At 35.3% G+C, this 25652-nt stretch overlaps 1 protein-coding gene and 1 long non-coding RNA gene across 6 annotated transcripts in view; both read right to left on the reverse strand.

The window, feature by feature from the left end:
• LOC127865974 (uncharacterized) overlaps nucleotides 1-3496 on the reverse strand; it is a 7800-nt gene extending 4304 nt beyond the window's left edge. The window contains exons 1-2 of one of the 2 annotated variants that reach the window (XR_008042835.1): nucleotides 3184-3496; nucleotides 1-2499 (exon numbers count right to left, since the gene is read on the reverse strand). The exon at nucleotides 1-2499 is cut by the window's left edge and continues 4304 nt beyond it. This is a non-coding gene — a long non-coding RNA (uncharacterized LOC127865974). Of the gene's footprint in view, nucleotides 2500-3147 lie in introns of both variants that reach the window. The other variant, XR_008042834.1, reaches the window with a different exon arrangement.
• A 9-nt stretch (nucleotides 3497-3505) lies between these two features.
• On the reverse strand, nucleotides 3506-24327 carry LOC127865973 (solute carrier family 25 member 16-like). 4 transcript variants are annotated; one of them, XM_052406128.1, is made up of 9 exons: nucleotides 24217-24327; nucleotides 22631-22760; nucleotides 22103-22195; nucleotides 18071-18204; nucleotides 13981-14047; nucleotides 13410-13598; nucleotides 12815-12977; nucleotides 9806-9877; nucleotides 3506-4488 (listed from the first exon to the last, which is right to left on the reverse strand). In XM_052406128.1, the coding sequence occupies exons 2-9, from the start codon at nucleotides 22707-22709 to the stop codon at nucleotides 4314-4316; spliced, it is 972 nt and encodes a 323-aa protein (XP_052262088.1). In that variant the 5' UTR covers nucleotides 22710-22760; nucleotides 24217-24327; the 3' UTR covers nucleotides 3506-4313. The 4 variants fall into 4 exon arrangements, with proteins under 4 accessions (XP_052262088.1, XP_052262089.1, XP_052262091.1 ...); XM_052406129.1 differs by having other exon boundaries at nucleotides 24236-24317; XM_052406131.1 differs by lacking the exons at nucleotides 22103-22195; nucleotides 22631-22760; nucleotides 24217-24327 and adding an exon at nucleotides 22073-22078.
• Nucleotides 24328-25652: the final 1325 nt, after the last annotated feature.

Consider the following 25652-nt stretch of genomic DNA (forward strand, 5'->3'; position numbering starts at 1 on the left):
ACCAACAAAGTACATTCAACATAATAAATCTGAAACATTAAAAAAAATACTGACATTTAAACAAAAGTCAACCTCTTTGTTAAAATAAAGTACATACATCAACAATTTAAATTAAAAAAAACATCACACAAATTGTTTGAAACACACAAAACATAAAAAGTAGCATTCAACATTGTCAGCATGTCAAGATTAAAAAATACGAAACGACTAGCTGCAAGAACAATGTTAAAGCTACTTTGTAAAATTTGAAAATGTTTAAAATTTCAATTGTATAAAACACAATGTTCTTGATAATGACGTATTTAGAGCATATACAATGTTGAAACAAGAGCTGTGAGTTGACCGCAAAAATAACCGTTTTTACTCGTAAAAGTTACAAGCAATATTCCTTAGGTGGGAGCATTATAATGTAATAAAATATTATTTGTATTTCTAATGTCATTTTTTTAGAAAAAGTTGTCCGGCTGTCTCCCATGGCCTTTTAAAGCAGGTCCAGATACCTTTTTTGTGCTATTTAAATTAATAAAACAATGCGTATATTTATTATCAATGTTTCAATTAAATATAACATGAAATAAATTGCTGTGCATTTAACACTTGTAAAAGGCAAAATACTAAAGATAAATATTATTCTGGATTTAATTTGAAGCGAACATAGTCATACATCAAACACTCCAGGTGTTATTTAATATAAAAGAACATGGAATAAATTAGCCTTTTGTTGCATAATTTACTGCACCAAAGTACAAAAAAATTGCAGCACTCACCATTACTAGACAGGGCATATAAATCTGTGTGACAAACTGACTTTTCTTGTTAGTTATAGAAAACATTATGGCTTACATAAATAGGCATAATGTATTTTAAAAATGGTTAAATAATTGGTAAAAGTGACATACAGCATTAAATGTGCATAAATAAAACATTTAGAATGTTCATATACAACTGTATACAACTAAAACTATTGATTTATAAACATCAATAAATAGTTTCACATTTAGAATGTTCATATACAACTGTATACAACTAAAACTATTGATTTATAAACATCAATAAATAGTTTCACATCACTACATGTGTTCATCCCAGAAACATAAATAACATTAAAAACCACTGCATGTCTTGCATACATACATTTTCCAACAAAACATCACATGTGAACGTGTGTAAATGCTTAGTAATAACAATATTGCAAACATTATGATGAAATATTTATTTACTGACAGGTTCACATATTTAACCCTTAAAGCGCTGGAGCTGAATTTTAAAGGCCTTTGCAAACAGTTTGGATCCAGATGAGACGCCACAGAACGTGGCGTCTCATCAGGATCTAAACTGTTTGCTATTCTGATAGTATTCTTTGAAAAAAATCGAAGAAAATGCTAATTTTAGAAATTTGCAGACGACATTTTAGCAGATGACAAATTTCCCAGCATGCAAAGGGTTAACCTTCATTTACCTCAAGGCAATAAGAAACTATGATCATTCATAAGAGTATAGTTCAAAAGTTGCAATACAACAGCATAACTCAGCAAGCTATAACTTCCATTATTCAAAAATTCTGAATACAGGTAGTTCTGATGCATAGGTGAAATCTTGAGGACATTATTTAAGTCCCACTTATTTTATCAAGATTTAGACCCATAAATTGAAAATAGATACTGGTAGATATAACATAAAAGAGAACGTAAATGTAAATATGAAAGTAAAACACTGTTAAATCTTAATAACACTTCTTTCTAACTTGCCAAATCTATAAAGATCTACAAAGAAAATAGTGTATTCGATCAAACTGGACAACTTTTATGCAATTATTAACATTATCTATTGTCAGAAAATTTATTTCATGAACAATTTTGCCAGATTCATTAATGATGTCATGCAAATTACAAGTATATGCTGCTTAAATAAATATTTATGAAACCCCAAAAATATTGTCTATCAATTACCTGTAAGCTCGAATAAAACTGTTGTTAATAGATGTAAATACATGTTTTTACATGATGTTTGAACACTTTTGATTGTAGTTTGTGTTTATTAACATGATTGTTTCTGTATTATACAATGATACTTTTACTTTACTTTGTTTATAAGTGTATAAATGGTCAAAGGCGTTTTGCCCATGTTCCATCTTTTTTTAAATGAACTTGAGTGACAAGCCACACCACAAAACAACAGAGTGGTGTTTTGACCAATAGATGAGCTCTGTTCCGGAAAAAACTGGTCTAAATGAATGTGCATAATGTGTCGTCCCAGATCAGCATGTGGATTGTGCACTGGCTTACCAGGGACAACATTTGGCAATTTGAGGTTAAAGGAATTCTCTTCTAAGCAAAAATGCAGTTAAGGTAAAATGTGTTGGCCAGATAAGCCTGTGCAGATTGCACAGGCCTCTATGTGGCCATGCTTTATGCAGATTGCACAGGCCTATATGTGGCCATGCTTTATGCAGATTGCACAGGCCTATATGTGGCCATGCTTTATGCAGATTGCACAGGCCTATATGTGGCCATGCTTAATGCAGATTGCACAGGCCTATATGTGGCCATGCTTTATGCAGATTGCACAGGCCTATATGTGGCCATGCTTTATGCAGATTGCACAGGCCTATATGTGGCCATGCTTTATGCAGATTGCACAGGCCTATATGTGGCCATGCTTTATGCAGATTGCACAGGCCTATATGTGGCCATGCTTTATGCAGATTGCACAGGCCTATATGTGGCCATGCTTAATGCAGATTGCACAGGCCTATATGTGGCCATGCTTTATGCAGATTGCACAGGCCTATATGTGGCCATGCTTTATGCAGATTGCACAGGCCTATATGTGGCCATGCTTTATGCAGATTGCACAGGCCTATATGTGGCCATGCTTTATGCAGATTGCACAGGCCTATATGTGGCCATGCTTTATGCAGATTGCACAGGCCTATATGTGGCCATGCTTAATGCAGATTGCACAGGCCTATATGTGGCCATGCTTTATGCAGATTGCACAGGCCTATATGTGGCCATGCTTTATGCAGATTGCACAGGCCTATTTGTGGCCATGCTTTATGCAGATTGCACAGGCCTATATGTGGCCATGCTTTATGCAGATTGCACAGGCCTATATGTGGCCATGCTTTATGCAGATTGCACAGACCTATATGTGGCCATGCTTTATGCAGATTGCACAGACCTATATGTGGCCATGCTTTATGCAGATTGCACAGACCTATATGTGGCCATGCTTTATGCAGATTGCACAGACCTATATGTGGCCATGCTTTATGCAGATTCATTAAGCCCAGTTTTCCCAGAACAAGGCTGAAAAAAATAATCATGTCAAAAATTGATTATAGCATGATTCCATAAAAATGTGTGCAATTGAAATGAGAACTATATTGTCTTCTATCTAAAAATTCTTTAATTGCACTGGAGACAAGAAGCAGTTCAACAACAAATTAATCAGTATTTACATGTTTTTTACGCACAAAATATTTATATAAAAAAATGACGTGCAAAAATGTATGATAATTTAAAAAAAAATTAACTGATTAACAGCAAAGTAAAGCTATAGTTAAAAATATTATACTCTCTATAATTAGAAAGTTGCAACTTCAAACCTTCTATAAAGGCTAAGCCATTTAACAATTTCAATACAGAGATATTTTCCTTTCTAAAATCATGTATCATATAAGCCTTGATCTTCGAAAACGGGGCCTAATTCATGTGCATGCCTTTTGAGATGGAAGCTATGTTGGTAAATACAACAACCTCTTATCAACGTTAATATGTATGATGTTATTTTAAAATCTTTCAATACAATGCAAATTTATGGTTGAGACAGTAATGTTTAGATGGGCGTACAGATGGACAGTGCAGCCCTTTTTAGACGCATAAAGACAACATTTTCATAGCTATATATTGTACATAAGAAAGCATAATTTATGCTCCAACTCAATTCAAGTTGGAAATTTTTAACAGAAATATCTTGGCAACTCTAGTGTCTAAACAAGAACTGAAACTGAAAGGGATACAAGTAATTCCTGCCACGTTTGGTAAGATCCACCAAATGGTTACACTCCATCAAGTGGTTTCAGACAAGTTATTTTAAAGCAGAATATTGACACAATAAGCTGAAGAGTGACTGACCACAAAAGCTCACTATTGAGCACTTAATGCTCAGGTGAGAAGACCATAAGCTTATAACATGTTAACAAATCAGATACACAATATTGAAGATATAAAAAAATATGCACCATAAAACAAATGCTTGCAACATAAACAAATGAAAAAAGACATCCGAAACGTGGGCCACAGCATTTGTTATCTGGAGACCCCAGTATCAAGCCCGAAGATCTGTTTCATGGACTCGAACACGGTGAAGGAGATAGCAGTGGCCGGGATGCCCCTCCAGTAGTTCACTGTGATGCCCCTAAACAGCCCCTTTACCCAGCCATGGTCCTGGTGAACCGTCTTCAATATCTGCCACAACGACTTCCTGAATAAAGCATCACCATTGGTGCATATACCAGTATACACAGGCCATATTACCAGTACATGTAATAGTTTTTTATTTTTTTAGTGTATTTAATATATGTTGTTGTTTTTTTAATACTTAGAAATCAATTTTTTAGGGTCAAACTCTAAGTAACTAGTTGCCAAACTAGAAAAATAATATGTAGTTATAGTTTATTGTTGAGCAATAATAATGAGTCTGTTTTCATGTCAAGACTTGCATAAAACAAATATTCTTATGATAAACATGCATACACTGAATGACTTTTGTGAGCGTGTATTGATTAATTATTTTTTTTAAATTGTATTTTGTTGTTCTATACATGTGGTAATGTAACAGATACTAAAACCAGTGCTCACTCTGGCCTTCAGAAAATAATAGCCATTTTTTTTTCCTTAAAAAAATAATAGCCAAAACAGACGCGGGCTTTTCCGCACAACGGTACTGAAGGCAAAAACAAAAAAATGTCAATTTATATATGTTTTATTAAATGTTGTATATCTATTCATTTGTTATATTTACTGAAAAACAAGCATGATATCAGTGTGTCATTTCTAAAATACTATCATTGCTTAACATACAAAGTCATGTACATACAAACATACACAGTCATGTACATCATGTATCATTGTGTCATTTTCTAAAATATTAGCATGGCTTTACATACAAAGTCATGTACATCATGGCGAAAGCTTACGTTTGGGACGACCCATATTGAAACGTGAATAATTGCAACGTTGCAAATCTCAAGTTTTTATACTACTTACCTTTGAGAAGTTTCGAATGTTTTTAACGTTCATTAGTAATTTGAGCAACAAAAACACATTAATTACCGAAAATAACAAAATCGGCTTCTTTATTATAAAGAAACATTAAAGAAGACGACCATTAGCGGCCGCTGACTTTAAAGCAATTACGGTATTATTTGAGCAACGTAAACCAAATAATTACAAAATAAATTATATCATTATCACACATAAAGAAATGTTGGGGCAGACGACAAACAGCGGTAATTACGGGGATAATCAGTTGATGGGGATTAAATAATTAATTCATCAAGCAATGTTCATCGTAATATAATTACAAAAAAAAACGGCGTGAAAAACAAAACCAGCCGACAATATTCGCGGCGATTTTCAATAATGACGATTAAAGGGGCCTTTTCACAGATTTTGGCATTCTTTAACTTAATCATTAAATGCTTTATATTGATAAATGTAAACATTGGATCGTAATAGCTCCAGTAAAAAATCAAGAATAAAATTTAAAAAAGGAAAAGAACATTGCCCGGAGCAGGTTTCGAACCAGTGACCCCTGCAGTCCTGCCAGAGTCCTGAAGTAAAAACGCTTTAGCCCACTGAGCTATTCCGCCGAGTACACACACTTGATGTATTTTATACCTTATATAAGCAATCTTCGTAGTTTCACAAAATTTAACGACAAAAACAGAACTCTCCAAATTATTCAATCGTTTCGCGTTGCAACGCTTTATAATTTTTAGGTTTTAAAATTATCAAAAGATGCATATAATGGCTATATTAGACCATGGTAAATGTTCAGTATTACTGTTTCCTCACAAATAACAGAACTAAAACGAAAATTTGCGAATCTGAAACAACTTTTTTCAATTTTGTCAATTTACCAAAGCGTGAAAAGATCCCTTTAAATAATAATTTGCGCAAAAAATACCGATGATCTGACAGTTAACGATAATTTATAAAGCATGGGGAGATTAAAGAAGTACTCCGAAATATATCACGTTTGTCGGACACTGATTGAGAAAAACGCTCTAGGCAACGATGTCGCAGAAGTTAAGTGACGCGTGACAATACACAGGTCGAGTGTGTACACAGTAATGTCGTTTATATCGAGATTTCCTGCTGTGAATGCCCGATTTACAAGCGTTTCGCAATCGTCGTAATACTTTTGGAGGTAATTTTTAGCATAGGTGCGTTTACGCACCTATGCTTATGGTATATACCACATTTCAAAAATCCACATCTATCGGTTACCCATTATGAAGCCTTACCTGATCAAAAATCAGACGAAATATCTATTTAATTTAGCATATGGTAATTCTTACAATTTTTGGGGGGGAAACGTTTTTCTAACGTTTTCTTCCAAGAATATTGCTGACACCGTTTTTAGTGAATTTTTCTAAGACCGTTTTATGTCAAAAAATCTTCTTATAACCTAAAACAAATTTCGTTCGTAAAACAATTCTGTTCTTGTTGATAGTGACCTCACACCTAATTTATATGGGATCCCAATTTCTATTTCCTTCGTTTACTGTTCTGTGAGAGGTCAAATGTTTACATAACTGTTTTAATAAGGCCCTGGTTTAAGTATATGTAACATTTCATCGGTTAATTATAAATAGAAACTAAAACATATTCTCAGCAGGAAGTGGGGCATAAAGCACTTTTATTCTTTGAAAATGTGTAAAAAATGGCGGAGTACGATGAATGTTTTCTGATTTATGACATGGATTCTGACGTGCCTTTCTATGGATTTGATGAAGTAGAGTTTAAAAGTAATAGAGATGTGTTAATTGAAGTTAAAATGATTTACTTTGAGCCAGAAATTTACGTTACGAGTAGAGTTAACGGTTTAAATGTGGCATCGGATTTAATGGATTCGCGCGAATTCTGGACGAGTGCTGTGTCTGTAAAATATTAAATGGAAAGCTGTAAATGTATCAAGTCGGAAAAGAAAACGGATGGTTGCATAATGGTATGCGTGAAATAATGTAATTCTACGTATTTATTTTCATAGTTATGTCATTTTGTAACCATTCACATTCGTCACTATTTGGAATTCCCGTTTCTAAAAATAGAGCATTTTGTTAACAAGGGGGGCGACTCGTGATGTCAGCAATCGTTAAGGTTACAATATACTAAATAATCGAGTCATGAAGGGCTGTACTTTCTAAACAAATCATCATATTTTCCTCGAAGGCATGTTATACACTTTGTTCTGGTTTTATCGTTTGGAGATATTGATAGGGTAAGCATAGGTGTTCACTACTTAATCCCTGAAATAGGATAAAGTTGGAGATTAAAGTAAAAAATGGCACTGCAAAAGGTTACAATCCACTAGAAAACGGCCGAAAAAGGCGCATTAACAGTCGATTTTGATTTGAGTCGAATTTGTTTTTGGTTTGAACATGACAAATCTGTTTTATTGCTTAAATCGATTCAGCTAAGAATGCCCGTCAAGAAAAGGTATGGTTATGGGGGTCTCTATGTGCAAAATGTTGTATTTATTTTCGCTCAAAGTTGTCGCTTTTACATCGAAACATATAAGGAAACTATTTAGTATATTTTGACCTAAACATTTACTTCAGCAGCAACTTCCCTGTATCTTGCAACTATGCTTTCAGCGCCATCGGCGCTCTCGTTTTTTATGTCGGCGGATAAAATAATCGCCATTTTTTTAGACAATTTTACAAAATAATAGCCAGTTGGATAAAATAATCGCCATTGGCGATAATGTCTGGCAGCAGCGTGAGCACTGCTAAAACCTATTTTCACTTTGTTTAAGGGCTTTTTTAAAGGGATCTTTTCACGGTTTGGTAAATTGACAAAATTGAAAAAAGTTGTTTCAGATTCGCAAATTTTTTATTTAGTTATGATATTTGTGAGGAAACAGTATTACTGACCATTTGCCATGGTCTAATATAGCCATTATATGCATCTTTTGACGATTTAAAAACGTAAAAATTATAAACACGTTGCAACGCGAAACGATTGAATAATTTGGAGAGTTCTGTTGTTGTCGTTTAAATTTGTTAAACTACAAAGATTGCTTATATAACGTATAAAATACGCGTCTTATGTATGCTTGGCAAGATAGCTCAGTTGCGTTTTTACTTCAGGATTCCGGGGATCACTGGTTCGAGCCCTGCAGCGGGCTACTTTTGTTTTCTTTTTTAAATTTTATTTTTGATTTTTTACTGGAGCTTTTAAAATTTAATGTTTATATTTATCAATAAAAATCATTTAATGACAAACTTCAAAACATGCTAAAATCTGTGAAAAGGCCCCTTTAAGTAATGTTACTTTAGACACAACAATATCATGGTGTTGCACAATCATCACCAACTGCACTGCACATTCATTTGTTGTAAATTGTGTGTATGGCCTGATGACCATATTTTGTGTATGGCCTGATGACCATATTTTGTGTATGGCCTGATGACCATATTTTGTGTATGACCTGATGACCATATTTTGTGTATGGCCTGATGACCATATTTTGTGTATGGCCTTATGACCATACTTTTCGCAACAAGATAGAGTTGCAATTCCTGGTTTCATTTATTTGGTTATGATGGGCATACATTTAACAAATAGAATTAAAAGATTATTCTGTAGAGATTACCACATTTTCAGTCTGATTTTGCAAAATGTGCCTATTTTCCCTTGTTATGTGAACATTTTACATTAAATTTTGATCTGTAAGCATTACAATGTATATGTACATAGAACATAGAAAATGCATAACTGGCCATGGTTAAAACCGTTGAACAAATAACTGAAAAAAATGTGCAAGAAAAGACTGGCAATTCAATTATATCGGTGAACAAATATCTTCAAATAAATTGAAATGAAAACACAAAATAGGTTAGCTATCATGCTAATCAGATCTTTCAAATGAAATTTCTTCTAATTGCCACATTATTTTACAATGTAAGGTGGTTAATTAGGCAAGCCTGGACACTATACCCTTGATAATATAAGTGAAGTAAACAGGAAATCCTGTACACTTACCTGGACACTAATCCCTTGATAATGTAAGTGAAGTAAATAGGAAATCCTGTACACTTACCTGGACACTATACCCTTGATAATATAAGTGAAGTAAATAGGAAATCCTGTACACTTACCTGGACACTATACCCTTGATAATGTAAGTGAAGTAAAAAGGAAATCCTGTACACTTACCTTGACACTAATCCCTTGATAATGTAAGTAAAGTAAAAAGGAAATCCTGTACACTTCATCATTTGTGGCTCAGTATAGAATGTATGCTTTGTAATGTGAGGGAGACAATCCTGTACACTTCATTTTTTGTGGCTCATTATTTATAATGTATGGCATATAATGTAATGGAGATAATAAGTGTACACTTTATACCCGGTAGTTTGTGGCTTATAGGATGTATGCTTCATAATGAAGGAGAGGTATTTAGGCTATTCTGTCCACTTCATATTATATGTTTTCCTTATCAAGCATGATACAATATGTGTTCTATGACTATAAAGGGTAGCAGGAGTTATTATGTATAATGACCGTACCCTTCATATTTGTGTGGCTCACATAACATGGTTGACAGCTGCAGCTTTCTCCTAGCAACATCCAGAGGGTACCTAAACATCGAACGTGCTCTGAGAAAACAGGCTTAAATACATGCACATAAAGTGTCGTCCCCGATAAAGGCAAATAAGGGATGACACTTTCCGCCTAAACTGGATTTTCGTCAAGAGGAGTCTTCCTTCAAACGAAAAATACAATTGGAAAGTGTGGTCCCTAATTAGCCTGTGCATACAACATGTTCAGTTTATCAACACAAATTTCTGATAAAAAAAATAATTAGTTTAATTGTCTTATATTTCATTGTATAAATTAATTATCAGCAGTTTGGAGTTTTGCTTGTAGGAATTAAAGTACTAAGGGTTTAGCCAAAGCTGTTAAATAGGCAACAATAAGAACTATATAAAGTTGTTTATTGAAAGATAAATAACCAAAAAAATTCCATTGATACTAATATGCTATGAAAAGTATTTGTGCTATCAAAAATCAAGAAACCGTCAGAGACGGGTGATGCTCCCCAAAGTTTGTTTTTTTTCCACAATATTGCACTATATATTCAGATAAAAGGAAACGTCTTGAGGGGCATAACTTTGGACAAAATAAAACGATGGATGGTTTAGCAACTTAAAAATTTCAAAGGGCCATAACTCTCTAAATAAATCTTCTAACCAGAACCCACAAATACGTTAACATGCGCCTCTCCTCAAGGTAGTTAAGCTTCCCATAAAGCTTCATTGAACAGTAGTTGGGGGGACAAGAATTGCACTATATGTACAGTTAATGGAAAATAGGGCCATAACTCTGTGAAAAAACATCCGACCAGAACCGGCTGATAATATGCACATCTCCTCTTGGTAGTGAAGCTTTCCATAAAGTTTAAGTAAATTCCGTTCATTAATTGCTGAGAAATAGCCCAGACAAAAATTGTGCACGGATGGACGGACACACACACGCACAGAGAGACAAAGCGGCGACTATATGCTCCCCCCAAAAACAATTTGGGGGAGCATAATAAACTCTATTTTTCTATACTGTTCTTATGTTCAGGACTTCATTCTGCAACAAGATGTTTAACAAACTGCTATATCTATTATTTGTCTACATGTAAAGTATAGATGAGCAGTATCATGTAAGAAAAGCATAACTGAGCCATCAATCATGTTAGAACAGCATAGCTGAGCCATCAACACTCAGCACTGGCTAATCTGGAATACAACTTTCCACCTAGACTTAACATTTGTATACAACAGACTTCATTAAAATGAAAAATACCTAAAAAGCACATGCAGTAAGTCCTGTTTCCCCAGGGCATGGCTCAAATAACATCAAACTTGTATTATCAATGGTATTTTATGGTTATTATCATATACATGCAATAGACACATGCAATTTCTTTATTTAAAACATATCAAATCAAAGTCTAACTTGTGTTTGAATATGACTGAAACAAGAGCTGTCAGAGGCAGCGCTCGACTATTCAAGTGCTTGACAGTATAACGTAAGCCATCATGGGGAAATTGTTCATATATTTAATAATTTATTAGACGATCTTTCAAGAAAAAAAAAGGAAAAATAAACAATTTTTTTTTTGGGGGGGGGGGGGGTTGAGAGGGGGTATAATGTGGGGTGTGGTCATTTATTAGACGATCTTTCATAAATAAAAAAAAAGGGAAAAAAATATTTCTGGGGGGTAGGGGGGGAGTAATTTATTAGATGATGTTTAAGAAAAAAAAATTGGGGGGGCTGGGGGGGGAGGCTGGGGGGGGGATTCTGGGTATGGGGCGTGGGGTATTGTTTGGGTGGAATCCATTGTGGTATTAAGGTAAGTGTAGTTTTGTGAAAGTAATCATAAAATGTGATCATAAATAAAGAAGCTATTGCAATTTAAGCAAAATGTTCAATTATCTAAGTGTAAAAGGAGCCATAATTATGTCAAAATGCTTGATACAGTGATCTGCTCTTGTTTATAGGTTGGGGTCATGTTGGTAAACAAGTATGCAAAATATAAAAGCAATATGTCAAGGGACATTAAAAATGTTTGGGGTAGTACGCAAACTTAAACATTTGCTGCATATTCTAAGTGGAAAAGGGGCCATAATTATGACAAAATGCTTAACAGAGTTGTCTGCTCTTGTTCATAGGTTGGGGTCATGTTGGTAAACAAGTATGAAAAATATAAAAGCAATATGTCAAAGGATATAGGAAATATTTAGGGTAGTACGCAAAGTTTAACATAGATTTATCAATAATATGCATATTCTAAGTATAAAAGGGGCAATAATTCTGTCAAAATGCTTGATACAGTTGTATGCTCTTGTTTATAGGTTGGGGTCATGATGGTAAACAAGTATGCAAAATATGAAAGCAATATGTCAAGGGACATTTAAAATATTTGGGGTAGTATGCAAACTTTATCATTTGCTGCATATTCTAAGTGGAAAAGGGGCCATAATTATGACAAAATGCTTGATAGAGTTGTCTGCTCTTGTTTATAGGTTGGGGTCATGTTGGTAAACAAGTATGCAAAATATGAAAGCAATATGTCAAGGGACAATGAAAATAATTTGGGTAGTATGAAAACTTTAACATTTGCACGGAAACGGAAACGCCGACGCCGGGGTGAGTAGGATAGCTCCACTATATATATTTCATATATAATAGTCGAGCTAAAAATGAAAGCAATTTCCTAGTTTTGCTTCAAAAGTAATGTACATGGGTCTTGTTCTTAGTTTCATGCATGTGTGTACAGCGTCATGCCAGATAAGCCTCTGCACTTCACAACACACAACAAACATGACACTTTCTGACTATACTGGATTTTTGTTTAGAAGAGTTACTTCAAATGAAAAATTCCATAAAAAGGAAAGTGTCATCCCTGATTAGCCTTAGCTGACTTCACAGCCTAATCTGGGACAACTCTTTCCTCACATGCATTAAGCCCCTTTTTTACAGAACAAGTCACATATAAGCATATGATCCTGTGATCCACTCACACCACTGTCTGTGCCACTGCGCCAGCCATGGCGCCACACATTAGCTTGGCAGGCACTGACAGACTTAGTCCCTGCTGAATGTCTTTGTGTGGGCTCCCAAATACCTGCGGGAACCGGGCCAGCAGTAATGTCTTGGACCTTTCAAATGCCCAGAAAGACAAACCTATAACATACAAATGCGGTAATATCCACTTAATACAATGGAATGGAAGTTTTGGGAGTTGTTGGTCTTTTGAGTCATAATGATTTGTTGCTGACCAAAAAGCAATTGTGCTACCGTTGTTGTTCTGCTATTTAGGCAAATGACGCAGCTGTTGAAACTGAACAATTTTTGTGGATCAACATTTGCAGTGATTGTTCAGAAATTAAACCTTTTAAAATGATTATTAGTGTTATAAGCTTGTAATAACAAGTATATTTGAGTAACATAATGCAAACCTGAAAAAGCAAAATATTTTTTTATAGTATATGATTAGTTGAATCATTTCTCAACCACATTTTAGCAGCAATGCACTTGCAATTACAATTTAATAAGCAGAAAAGCACTAAAGGAAAAAAAATCCTTATTCACAGCCTGAGACATCATGATTCTCACCTCCATAGGGTGCCATCCCAAGTAGTGATGTGAACATTCCCCTGTACAGGGCCTGGATCCCTTCCTGCTGGGATATGGTGCGCACTGTGTCAATCATGCCCCCGTGGTAGATGTGGTGGCCCTTCAGCTGGAATGCTATCCGGGCCCGCATCACATCCAGCGGGTATGTGAGAACCACCGCTGTCATACCTAGGACAGGATTATATGGGGTTACTTCATGTATACCAGGTAATTCTAACACAGCTTTACAAATATTTTATAATGTAAAATGGAACTGTGATCTACTATGCTGTACTTAGGGAACAGCATATTCTGTTGCGTTGTTCATTGAGTAGGTTAACAATGAAACTTTTTTTGTTCACAACAAGATCAAGGAGTATCATATTTAAATATGGATCGTACGCAATATCTGTGTTGCTCATGTGCATTATCTGGATAAACTCAAAACCGGTAACTAGCAAATAATTTGAGATTTTGCAAAATTGTCTTCATAACATTTTTACTTATTGTGGAAAATTTCCTTTTTTTTAAAACTTATCTTAAAAGCAGTTAATTTCATTCAACTTCTTACCTGCTAATGAACCAGAAGTTAAATGAACAAAGTTTGGATGAACATGGTGGGTGAACTGTTGCAAATACTGAAAAACATAAAAAGCCTTTGAAGTGAAAACAGTTGAACACCCTCTTATATAAAACTTTTTGCAAAAAACAGGAAAAACAAGATTAAACTTAACAAAACATCAAAACCTTTTCATACACAACATTAAGGCCAAACATTCACACATGTAAAAGAAGTACAAAACAAGATATGTGTTTGTCAGAAAGGCCAAACATTCAGACATGTAAAAGAAGTACAAAACAAGATATGTGTTTGTCAGAAACACTATGCTCCCTTTTACTCCGCGTTGAAGCTATATATTTGACATTTGACCTTGAAGGATGACCTTGACCATTCACCACTCAAAATGTGCTGCTCCATGAGATACACATGCATGCCAAATATCAAGTTGCTATCTTTAATATTTCAAAAGTTATTGCAAATGTTAAAGTTGGGGCAAACAAACAAACACACACACAAACCAACAGACAGGGTAAAAACAATATTTCCCCCACTATAGAGGTGGGGGACATAAAAAAGAAACATGTATAAAACACCAAGAACTAGTTGTAGGTTACTATACAAATTCTAGAATTCAATGAAGATCTGGCAATTAATGTAGCCTCCAGAGGGTTCACAAGCATTTTATTGACCCAACATGACATAGTTTTAAATATGGACAAGACATCAGTACCGATGATTATCATAATGTCTCAATATCACTGGGACAAATGTTCTAACCAAGTTTTATGAGGAGTGGGCTTAAAATGTGACGCTGGCATGTTCACAAGCTTTTCCTTTGGTTCAACGTTTTGGTCTACACCCAAGAGACACAGTTTCAAACTCATTCAAGAAATCATTGGATCAAATTTTCTGACCATTGTTTCACGAAGAATAAGTGGCCTAGAGTTTTCAATATCTTTTTCTTTAATCTAACTTGGTGTACCACTTTTTGATCCCAGGTAACCCAGTTTCGAACTCTGCTAATACATCATCTGAACAAACATACTGACAAGTTTTAGCATATTTCTTGAAATGATAAACCCTGCCAAATTTGTTTATGGATGGGTACAAATCCTTGATATAAAGGTATTATCATAAAAATGATTAAGTGTAGGGTAATTGTTTGTATGACTTGCCAATATCCTAAATGATAAAGTTCCATGTTGAAATACAGTATTATAGTGTATCTGAGATATAGCCTTGAAAAGTTACATCATACAACAAGAGATGTGTTTGTCAGAAACACAATGCCCCCTTCTGCGCCTCTTTGATTTATAAAAAAAAAAAAATTATCATTTGGCAGGTACAGATAATTATCTCACTTTGAAGCTTATTACTTCCATTGGATTTGTTTTTTTACCTTTGACCTTGAAGGATGACCTTGACCATTCACCACTCAAAATGTGCAGCTCCATGAGATACACATACATGCCAAATATCAAGTTGCTATCTGAAGCGACATAGAAGTTAGGAGCATTTTTCGAAACCTAAACACAAAACCTAAACGCAAAGTGTGACCGAAAGACAAACTGACAGACGGATTGACGCTCCGATCACTATATGCCCTCCTTCCGGGGCATAAAAAAACAAAGGGCAATACCAATTAGTTTAGAAAGTGCAGGGTTTTTGTGCATGGTACTCCTTCCAATTGATTTCAACACACCCATAGAGTTTAATTTTGAAATGTTGTATCGTATCTGAGATATAGCCCTGAAAAGTTCCATCATACAAAAACAACTTAGGACAATAACTCATATTCAAGAAAGTGAACGGTTATGGTTCTTAGAAATGCGACTTCTCCTCACTATTATCAATACACCCATGAAGTTTTATGTTAAAGTCTTGCATGGTAACAGAGATATAGCCCTTGAAAGTTACATCATACAAAAAAAAGGGCAATAACTCTTTTTAACTAAAGTTAAGGGTTATGGTTATTGTGTATGGCACTTCTCCTTATTGATATCTATACACCTATGAGGTTTCATGATATCTTATATAGTTTCTGAGATATAGCCCTAAGGCCACTCCAAATAAGTTTGTTGGTCTACGGATTTATTTAGAAAAAAATTTGAAGAGGCGAGCAAAAATAAAATTTAAACAGGAAAATTCTCCAGCGAGCGAGGAGTGAAGGATAAAAAAATCACATATTGATAGAAAAATATTGCATTATCAAGAGATACAGGTTTAAACAGCTATATTTTACATTCAAATCTATTCTTATACATATATATCGATCTCATATTTATAGGAGTAAGTTGCATATGACCTTTGACCATGAAATATACATGTAATTGATGTAAACCATATCATTGAAGTGAGGGACACATGTCTACCTACTGCTGCTTATATTTGTTTGAAGTTTAAAGCAGTGAAAGCTGTGAAAAGGTATACCATGTTGCAAGCTGTGAATATGTAAACCATGTTGTAATTACACTTGAAGAGGGACAATCATCAAAAGGATAATGACAGAAAGTCGGACAAAGGCCTTGCATATAATCCATTGTCGCTACCTTATTTTTAAAGGGGCATATCAATGACTAGTACGGTATTGTATTTTTCTGAAATTTATACATAACAAAGAACTTATTTGATGTTTCTGAAATACACGGACCTAGCTGTTAAACATGTTCCGTCAATCATGTATTTTAAAAATTATAAAACATTGTCCCTGTGAAACTTTTAGAACCAGCATTTAATGAGTTTATGTTTTTTTTTTTCACTTAAAATTGTGTGATAGGAAAAAATTGCCTACATATAGGGAAATTCCGTCCATATGCCCATTGAATGAAGAAAAAGTATAAAAAAATTCTTACGTCATGTTTCCCAATGTTGTTTGAAATTGACCATGCTTCAACGGTATCTGCTGATAGATGCATGTTCGAACGTAAACAAACACATTCAAATAAGGCACAGAACGTAGAAGAAGTGTTTATATTTTTAAAGGTTGGCTGCAGCAACTTTTCATCGCAATTTGTTAAAATGGTCACGACAGCGAAACATGTACTTCTCGCCTTTTTTTGTTGATGTTTTTTCACAAATTAAAAAATACATGCGCTCTGGTTCCAAAAAGACACAAAAATGAGTGCGAGCGGTAAACACAATTTTTGTTTCCATTTTGAAAAAATATGTGCGGCAAATCCAACAACCAACAGATCAATTTGGAGTGGCCTAACAAGTTTTGTGACAGACGGACTGACGGATCCATGCTCTAGATAAGAGGCGTATCTGCATATATACGCATTGAAAAAATAAAAAAAATGAATTAAAAATCGGCCCAGTATGTAACAAAACGCAATACAAATCTTCGTACGTATTTTAAATCGATTAAAGTGCTTAACCGTTTTAAACAATAATTCACTTGAGTTTTTAGTGTAAGTTAACCTTTGAATCAAAAGTAAGTCAATCAAAATAAGCTTGTAATAAAAATGGCGGCCTATCATGTTTGTGGATCAAAAAGGGACGTTTTAAGCGAACAGCGGCTTCTGCGGGAATATTTTTAAAGAAAGTCAGTTCATATCGTCATTTTAAATTCATTCTGATAATATTATAAATAACAAGTTATAATATTTCTAGATTAAATAGGCTATTTTCTTTGTCAGAAAATACCCCTAAATATTCCTTAATACCCTTTATGGCTGAAACAAAGGAGTAAAATACGCTTGAACATAATATCATGGGGTGAAATACCCTTTAAACTAAATCCTTATCTGAAGCTCTGGAGGGATGGACAATAATGTGGTCTATAAAAATTTCACAAGCTTTTTTTTTAAATTTTACTTAGCAATCCTAGTTTCTGACCAGACATGACTGGATTTCTAACTTCATTGATATATCCTTCGGTAAAATGTTCTGACCAAGTTCCACAAGGATTTGGTAACAAATATGGCTACAAAAGTATTCAAAATCTCTTCTTTTTATTAAACCTAGAAACCTAGTTTGTGACCGAATGTGACCAGATTTGAACAGGTCATATGAGATGTACATCACTGCACCATTATGAATGTGCAGATTTGAACAGGTCATATATGAGACGTACATTACTGCACCATTATGAACATACAGATTTGAACAGGTCATATGAGGCGTACATCACTGCACCATATGGCATGATCCGGATCATCTGGAAGTAGTTGCCCTTGTAGAGACCAGGTATGCCCTCCTTCAGGTAGACAGTATGTAAAGACTTGAACACACCTTTGGGGCAGTAAAGAAACACAAGAAATTTCATCAAACTTTACACAGTTTGGAGCCAGAAAAAAAACTTACAATTTTAAAACATGAATGTTCATCTAGCAATTAATAATGCTAAAAGCATATTATATAATAGCAATATATTATTCTTTTGATATTTGTTGTGCTTTTCCTATACAAAATTACAACAGCATGCCAGCCAGGAAGCAATTAATTTCAAACAAGAGGGCCATGATGGACCATAAGTGCTCACCTGAGTTCTCAAACACCAACTGTTGATGACTTGACAAGATAGACATCTGAACTTAGTAAAAAACAATAGGATACACCTAAATGTTCCAGAGCATTGACAATAGAGCATGGATGCCCCCAAATTCAAATTTTAACTCAAAACTCTGCTTATGTCATACATAAGCAATCACAAGAGGGTAACTTGCAACACATTGCCTTACGATGAATAGCAATTGTGACAATTTATTTTAAAATCAATCATTATATGGCAAAGATAAAGTTGAGACATGAATTTTCAAGCTGTTTCAGGGCCAAATTTGAGTTAAGAACTATAAGTATGACATTGAACTTTAAGGCAGATGCTTATTACACACAAAATGCTGTCTCCTCATGGTGGTTATTTATCTTAATATAGTCTGATGAATGACAAAGTACATACAAGCTTTTTTCAGACAAAATATCATCTTTGAAGTCTCAAGTTTGAACTTGACCTTTGAGGTAGGGAGACAAGTATAACAAGTGATGTGTAATCCTAGGGAGACAAGTATAACAATTGATGTGTAATCCTAGGGAGACAAGTATAACAAGTGATGTGTAATCCTATGAGGTAGGGAGACAAGTATAACAAGTGATGTGTAATCCTATGAGGTAGGGAGACAAGTATAACAAGTGATGTGTAATCCTATGAGGTAGGGAGACAAGTATAACAAGTGATGTGTAATCCTATGAGGTAGGGAGACAAGTATAACAAGTGATGTGTAATCCTATGAGGTAGGGAGACAAGTATAACAAGTGATGTGTAATCCTATGAGGTAGGGAGACAAGTATAACAAGTGATGTGTAATCCTATGAGGTAGGGAGACAAGTATAACAAGTGATGTGTAATCCTATGAGGTAGGGAGACAAGTATAACAAGTGATGTGTAATCCTATGAGGTAGGGAGACAAGTATAACAAGTGATGTGTAATCCTATGAGGTAGGGAGACAAGTATAACAAGTGATGTGTAATCCTATGAGGTAGGGAGACAAGTATAACAAGTGATGTGTAATCCTATGAGGTAGGGAGACAAGTATAACAAGTGATGTGTAATCCTATGATGGATTGCATGTGTGCCAAGTTATTTTAAGATCCCTCAATATATGACAAAAGTATGGCTGAGGCAGGGGTCCCTCAATATATGACAAAAGTATGGCTGAGGCAGGGGTCCCTCAATATATGACAAAAGTATGGCTGAGGCAGGAATTTTCAAGCCGTTTTATAGCCATCTGTGACCCCTCACTACTAAGAGGGACCTTGACCTTCACTACTAATAGCGACCTTGACCTTCACTTCTAAGAGGAACCTTGACCTTTGAGGTAGGGAGACAGGTGCTACACTCTTCATGTGATGGTGGAAATTCGTGCAAAGTTCTTTAAAATTCCATCAATATATGACGTTAAAGCTGAGACAGAAATGTTCTCACACACCAAAAGACTTACAGATGGGAAGTGTGACTGCTATTTTTCTAAAGGAAGCATACAAATAATCTAATCTTGAATAATAAAATAGCACACAAATCATACACATAACTAAACTGAACAATCACAAATAAAACTGCAGTCAAAGGGAGGCAACTGAATCAATCCTATATTCAATCATAATAAGACACTCTCACATTTAACATGAGTTTATTTTATTTTAAAGTGCTAAGAAAGTGTTTCTAAGATTTGACCCAGCGACCAAGTTTTTCAACACAGTTACCCAGATTAAAACTCAGTCTAGATTTTTCCAAGACAGACATTCTATTTCTGTCTAAGTTTCATCATGATTATGGCAAAATTATGGCCTCTAGAGTGGTAACACAATTTTTGTAAGAATTGACCTGTGGAACTAATTTTGGAGGCAAATGACCCAGATTTGAACTCGGTCTAAAAAAAGTCAAGAATAACATGCTGACCAAGTTTTATCATGTTTGAGTCATAGATGTGCCTCTAGAGTGGTAAACAGATTTATAAGATCTGATCTGGTGACCAAGTTCTTGGATGCACATACCGGTAACCAAGATTTGAACTTGGCCTAAATATTCTTCAAATAAACGTTTTGACCAAGTTTCTTTATGATCGAGTAATAAATGTGGCCTCAAGAGTGGTAAAAATGTTTATCTAAGATATGACCTAGTGAACAAGCTTTAAGGTACACATGAACTATATTTTTTAAGTCCACCTACATATTCTCCAAATAATAAGTTTTGTCAAGGAGTCATACTATGAGTAAGGAGGTTTTTCTAAGATTTGACCTAGTGACCTAGTTTTTGAAGCTATTAACCCACATTCAAACTCGGCCTAGATATTGTCATTATAATTATTCTGATATTTTTCTTCAAGATTAGATGTAAAATGTGGCCAATAAAGTAATAACAAGCTATAAGTTGGTGACGCACACTGCATGCCACGCAACACACAACTGACAACACCTCACGCCGGACAAACAGTGATTGCAATAGCTAACATTGAGAACCAATTACTTTAACTCACACTTAAAATACACTTTCATTAAAGAGAAATCATCATTAGAAATTGATACAATAATAAAATGTTGCACACTTAAACCAAATGAAACAAGGGCTGTTTGTAAAACATGCATGCCCCCCACCCATATGGGCTGTCAGTTATAGTGGCAGCTATCGTGTAAAAACGTTTTTTTGTCACTGTGACCTTGACTTATGACCTAGTGACCTGAAAATCAATAGGGGTCATCTGTGAGTCATGATCAATGTTCCTATGAAGTTTCATGATCATAGGCGTAAGCGTTCTTGAGTTATCATCCGGAAACCATTTTACTAGTTCGAGTCACTGTGACCTTGACCTTTGACCTAGTGACCTGAAAATCAATAGGGGTCATCTGCGAGTCATGATCAGTGTACCTATGAAGATTCATGATCCTAGGCGTAAGCGTTCTTGAGTTATAATCTGGAAACCATTCGGTGGACGGACTGACGGACGGACGGACTGATCGACATGTGCAAAACAATATACCACCTCTTCTTCGAAGGGGGGGCATAAATATTTACAAAATAAAATAACGACCTTCACAATCTGTGCATAAGTCCTTTTTATGGATGTTTTGAATGGGTATAACTTAGAATGACCAACATACCTATTTAATTCAATTGTACAAGCGCCTGTGGCCTTTTACCTGTTGACCTCAAAATGAATAGGCGTCATCCTTTTCTCCCTAGTAAACAATATACTAATTTGCATGGTTGGAGGTTAAATGTTTGATTGATATCCTGCAGAAATGAATGTTATACTGACCATCCCAGCAAATAAATGACAGTTGAAAAGCAATACGCCCCTGCTTCCTTGAAGGGGGAGGGGCGGGGGGGGGGGGGGGGCATTATAATAATTACTAGTATACACTTTGAAGCAAACAGCACTTATTCTAAATTTGGTCTTCAGAAAAAAGGTAACCAATGTTATTTACAGAAACTTTGAACGTACAAAGGAATATCCCTTATGCAAAGCAAAGAAGTTTTAGTACCTGTGTTTCTGTACAAAGAAGTTTTAGTACCTGTGTTTCTGTACAAAGAAATTTTAGTACCTGTGTTTCTGTACAAAGAAGTTTTAGTACCTGTGTTTCTGTACAAAGAAGTTTTAGTACCAGTGTTTCTGTACAAAGAAGTTTTAGTACCAGTGTTTCTGTAGTATTTGTTGTGGCCTTGCATCAAAATCTTGACTCTATCAAGCGGCGCTACAGCTGTCTTTGCACAACATCCTGCCACACCTATCAGTTATACACAATAAGTATGGTACATTTTGTTTCAAGTGCTTAAAATTTCAAATATATATTTTTACATTTTCATTTTTGGTTAAATATCTATTTATACCTGTGTATTGAAAATGGTTTAACCCAACACCTTCAAGTGAAATATATACACAATTAATTAAAACTATATGTTGTGGTAATTTACATGTGCGTGTTATTGTTCGTTGAAAAAAGTTGACTCAATACACATAATTATACCTCAACCTGTATGCCATGGTCAATGAAATGTTTAAATTATTCTTAATTTTCAAAGATCCTTATTGTCGCTTAATTTTGGGACACTTTGTCAAAACAATTATCTAAATTTGTGGACACCAAATAAAATAATTACTTTTAAGTGTCTAAAAACTTAAGAGTATTTCCTGTGATCTAAATGTTGTCCAAAACACTTACCCCCTGCAATAAGTGTTTTGAACGTCTGTACACTAAATAATGTACGGCCTTTTTCATTTTCTGCTTTTCCAACCATCATTGATTGTCAAAAATGCCCCAAATGATCCAAGTCATGGTCCAAAATTCAAATCTGAAAATATAATGCTTGTTATAAATTAATAAATGAGCTGTGCTATGTGAAAAAGGGGTTAAATGCATGTGTTTAAAGTGTCTTCCCAGATAAGCCTGTGAAGTCTGCACAGGCTAGTCAAGGATGACACTTTCTGCCTAAACTGGCTTTTTGCAAAGCAGATACTTTCTGTAAACGAAAATACCATATAAGTGGAAAGTGTTGTCTGTAAGACTGCACAGGCTAATCTTGGATGACACATTACGCACATTCATTAAACCCCCTTTTCACAGAGCACGGCTAAATTATAAGCTTGCATATGATATCATACAGTTGCTGTAAACCTCAAGGGACCAAAAGCAAAAGAGAATCCAGTGGATACTTAGGAAATAGACTGGATGACCTCAACGTTGCTCTTCTCTGAAACACTAAACAAAAGATGCAGAAAAAGACTGGGACAACTTAGCCACACTGGGCCTCACTATCAACAGAGAGAAGAGCCAATAGACCAATGCATCCAACAACATACCCATCACAGTCCAAGGCAAGGGGCTGGAAGAGGTGGAAAACTCCTAAAACCATCAAGAAGCCGATACTACTCTATGGAGAATCACGGTCACCAGCATGAAGAAAATCTAGACCTCAGGAATATCATCAAGATCTGCTGCCCAAACAAGATTGCTAACAAAGAATAATGGAGAAGAACAAAGCAGCAGCCCCTGGAAGAAGACATCCTTCATAGCAAATGGCAATGGATAGGCCACCAGCTTTGCAAGCCTGTGTCTAATCTGACAAGGCAATCTCTCACCTGGAACCCTTAAGGGGGAGAGGGCAGCCTAGTTACACCTGGCGCCAAGACATGAATGCAGATGCCAAGCAGTTGGGTAAGACCTGGAGACAGCTTGAGAGACTGGCTCAGAACCGAGATGCCTGAAGGAAGCTGGTATGTGGCTTATGTTCCCGATGAGACCACAGGCAAAGATGAGATGATGGTCTGTTATTTTTAACATAAAAAATTATATCAAGAAAAAAAAACTTGAAATCCTTGTCAACCATATTTTTACATTAAGGCTTCATACACCAGTATAGATCCGTTGTATTTTTTAAATAGAGTTGATGTTGTTGATAATTGTTGTTGTTTTTCTGTCAATCTCTATTTTTTAAATAATTATTAAAGTGTGTGCTACCCTATCCGTCATATGCATCACTTTCGAGCAAAAGTGTCTATCTTTTTGTGTAGTTTTCTATTATTGAATCTAAATTTCATAACAAATTACAGAAAGCGCTGGGTAACTTTTGCCTGCTTCCACTCTGAGTGAGATTATATCCGAAATTTTAAATCCGAAATAAGTATCAAATCTGAATAACAAAGGACATTTGACGATTTTTCGTAACGATACGCAGACGAGGTAAGTTTCTTACATAAATCTGTCATTTTTTTAAAGTATAACAAAAATAAAAAAACACATGATCTTACGGTCAAATAGTTAAACCACCTCGTTCTAGATCTTTTTTGCCAGTTTTACATAGACCCTTCAAAATAAGGTTACACTCCACCATACAATCTCAACACTGACACCACAGAGTGTTGGCAACAAACTAACATTTTCATGTCTGCAGTAAAATCTACAAAATAAATCTATAGGTTATCTTCATGCAATCTAATGTCAATGAGACCGCGTCTGTCTGCATAGTAAAACGTACATAGAGCGTATAAATGTATGGTATTTCATCTACATCGTCTACATCGGTGCGTTGACTAGTCAAACTTGATAATTACTCAACGGGTAGTGGCGCTTAATACAAAAGTATAGAGATGGATAGAAATATAGATGATATAAAAATACAAGAGGTGATACAAATTAAGTACAATATAATAGTATATATTCATAGTATATAAGGTTAGAAGAGATAATACATATGAAGTACACAATACTACATATTTAAATTAGGAATAATAAGAATAGATACATAGTAAAAGGAAGTAAAAAGAGAGATACTAGTAATCCCAGCTGGCCATACAACCAGCTGGGAGTAAAACCCCTTGTTAGAAATGCAGCGTCGCTAGCTCCCTCTTGAAGGATACCACAGAGGGGGCCTCAGCTACTGAAGCTGGTAGTCTGTTCCACACTGGGATGGTTCTGGGGGAGAAACTAAACTTAAAGACATCTGATGATGACCATCATGTTGAGTAGTGTTTGTATGCCAAGCTATGCATGTTCCGTCGTGTTCGCGCTGGTGCTTCTGATAGGTAGACATCACTTGGTATGTTTTTTATGTTCTTTATAAAATATAATTTGTATGAACACAACTTTTCTGTTAACAAGTATGCGGAACACACGTCTATCGTGCTAATTCGAAGATATATTGATTGTCTGTTGATATATTTTATGAGTTTGTGAATTTCTATAATAGATACGATAGTGTATCAGGTCGGATTCATCATCATCATCATCATCATCATCATCATCATCATCATCATCATCATCATCATCATCATCATCATCATCATCATCATCATCATCATCATCATCATCATCATCATCATCACCACCACCATGATTATCATCATCATCATCATCATCATCATCATCACCACCACCACCATCATCATCATCATCATCATCATCATCATCATCAACATCATCAACATCATCATCATCATAATCATCCATCCCTTGACCGGTTTGGCCGTTGGGGGTAAATGAGGGACGCCGATACAAAAAACCTCTTCCAGTCAGGTCTGTTGTGTGTAGCTGAGAGTAATTCATCCATGGGAAAGGATGATTACTTTTTTAAATATACATCCAGCTTTTCTTCTGACGGTCTCGAGGTCGAGTCCCTGTAGCGTACCCTGGAAACAGTCTTGCACAGAGAGTCGTGCCTGGTGACGTGTCCAAACCAAGCCAGCTT

This window comes from Dreissena polymorpha, chromosome 2 (assembly GCF_020536995.1).
Source record: "Dreissena polymorpha isolate Duluth1 chromosome 2, UMN_Dpol_1.0, whole genome shotgun sequence".
Classification (NCBI taxonomy): Eukaryota; Metazoa; Mollusca; class Bivalvia; order Myida; family Dreissenidae; genus Dreissena; species Dreissena polymorpha.

Excerpts from the sequence above, each read along its gene's own strand:
- LOC127865973 (XM_052406128.1), bottom strand. The coding sequence starts at position 22,709 with ATGATGGTTGGAAAAGCAGAAAATGAAAAAGGCCGTACATTATTTAGT. Across the intron at positions 22,196-22,630 it reads CAAAACACTTATTGCAGGGG|GTGTGGCAGGATGTTGTGCA; the intron begins GTAAGTGTTTTG and ends TATAACTGATAG. Across the intron at positions 13,599-13,980 it reads AACTTCTGGTTCATTAGCAG|GTATGACAGCGGTGGTTCTC; the intron begins GTAAGAAGTTGA and ends ATCCTGTCCTAG.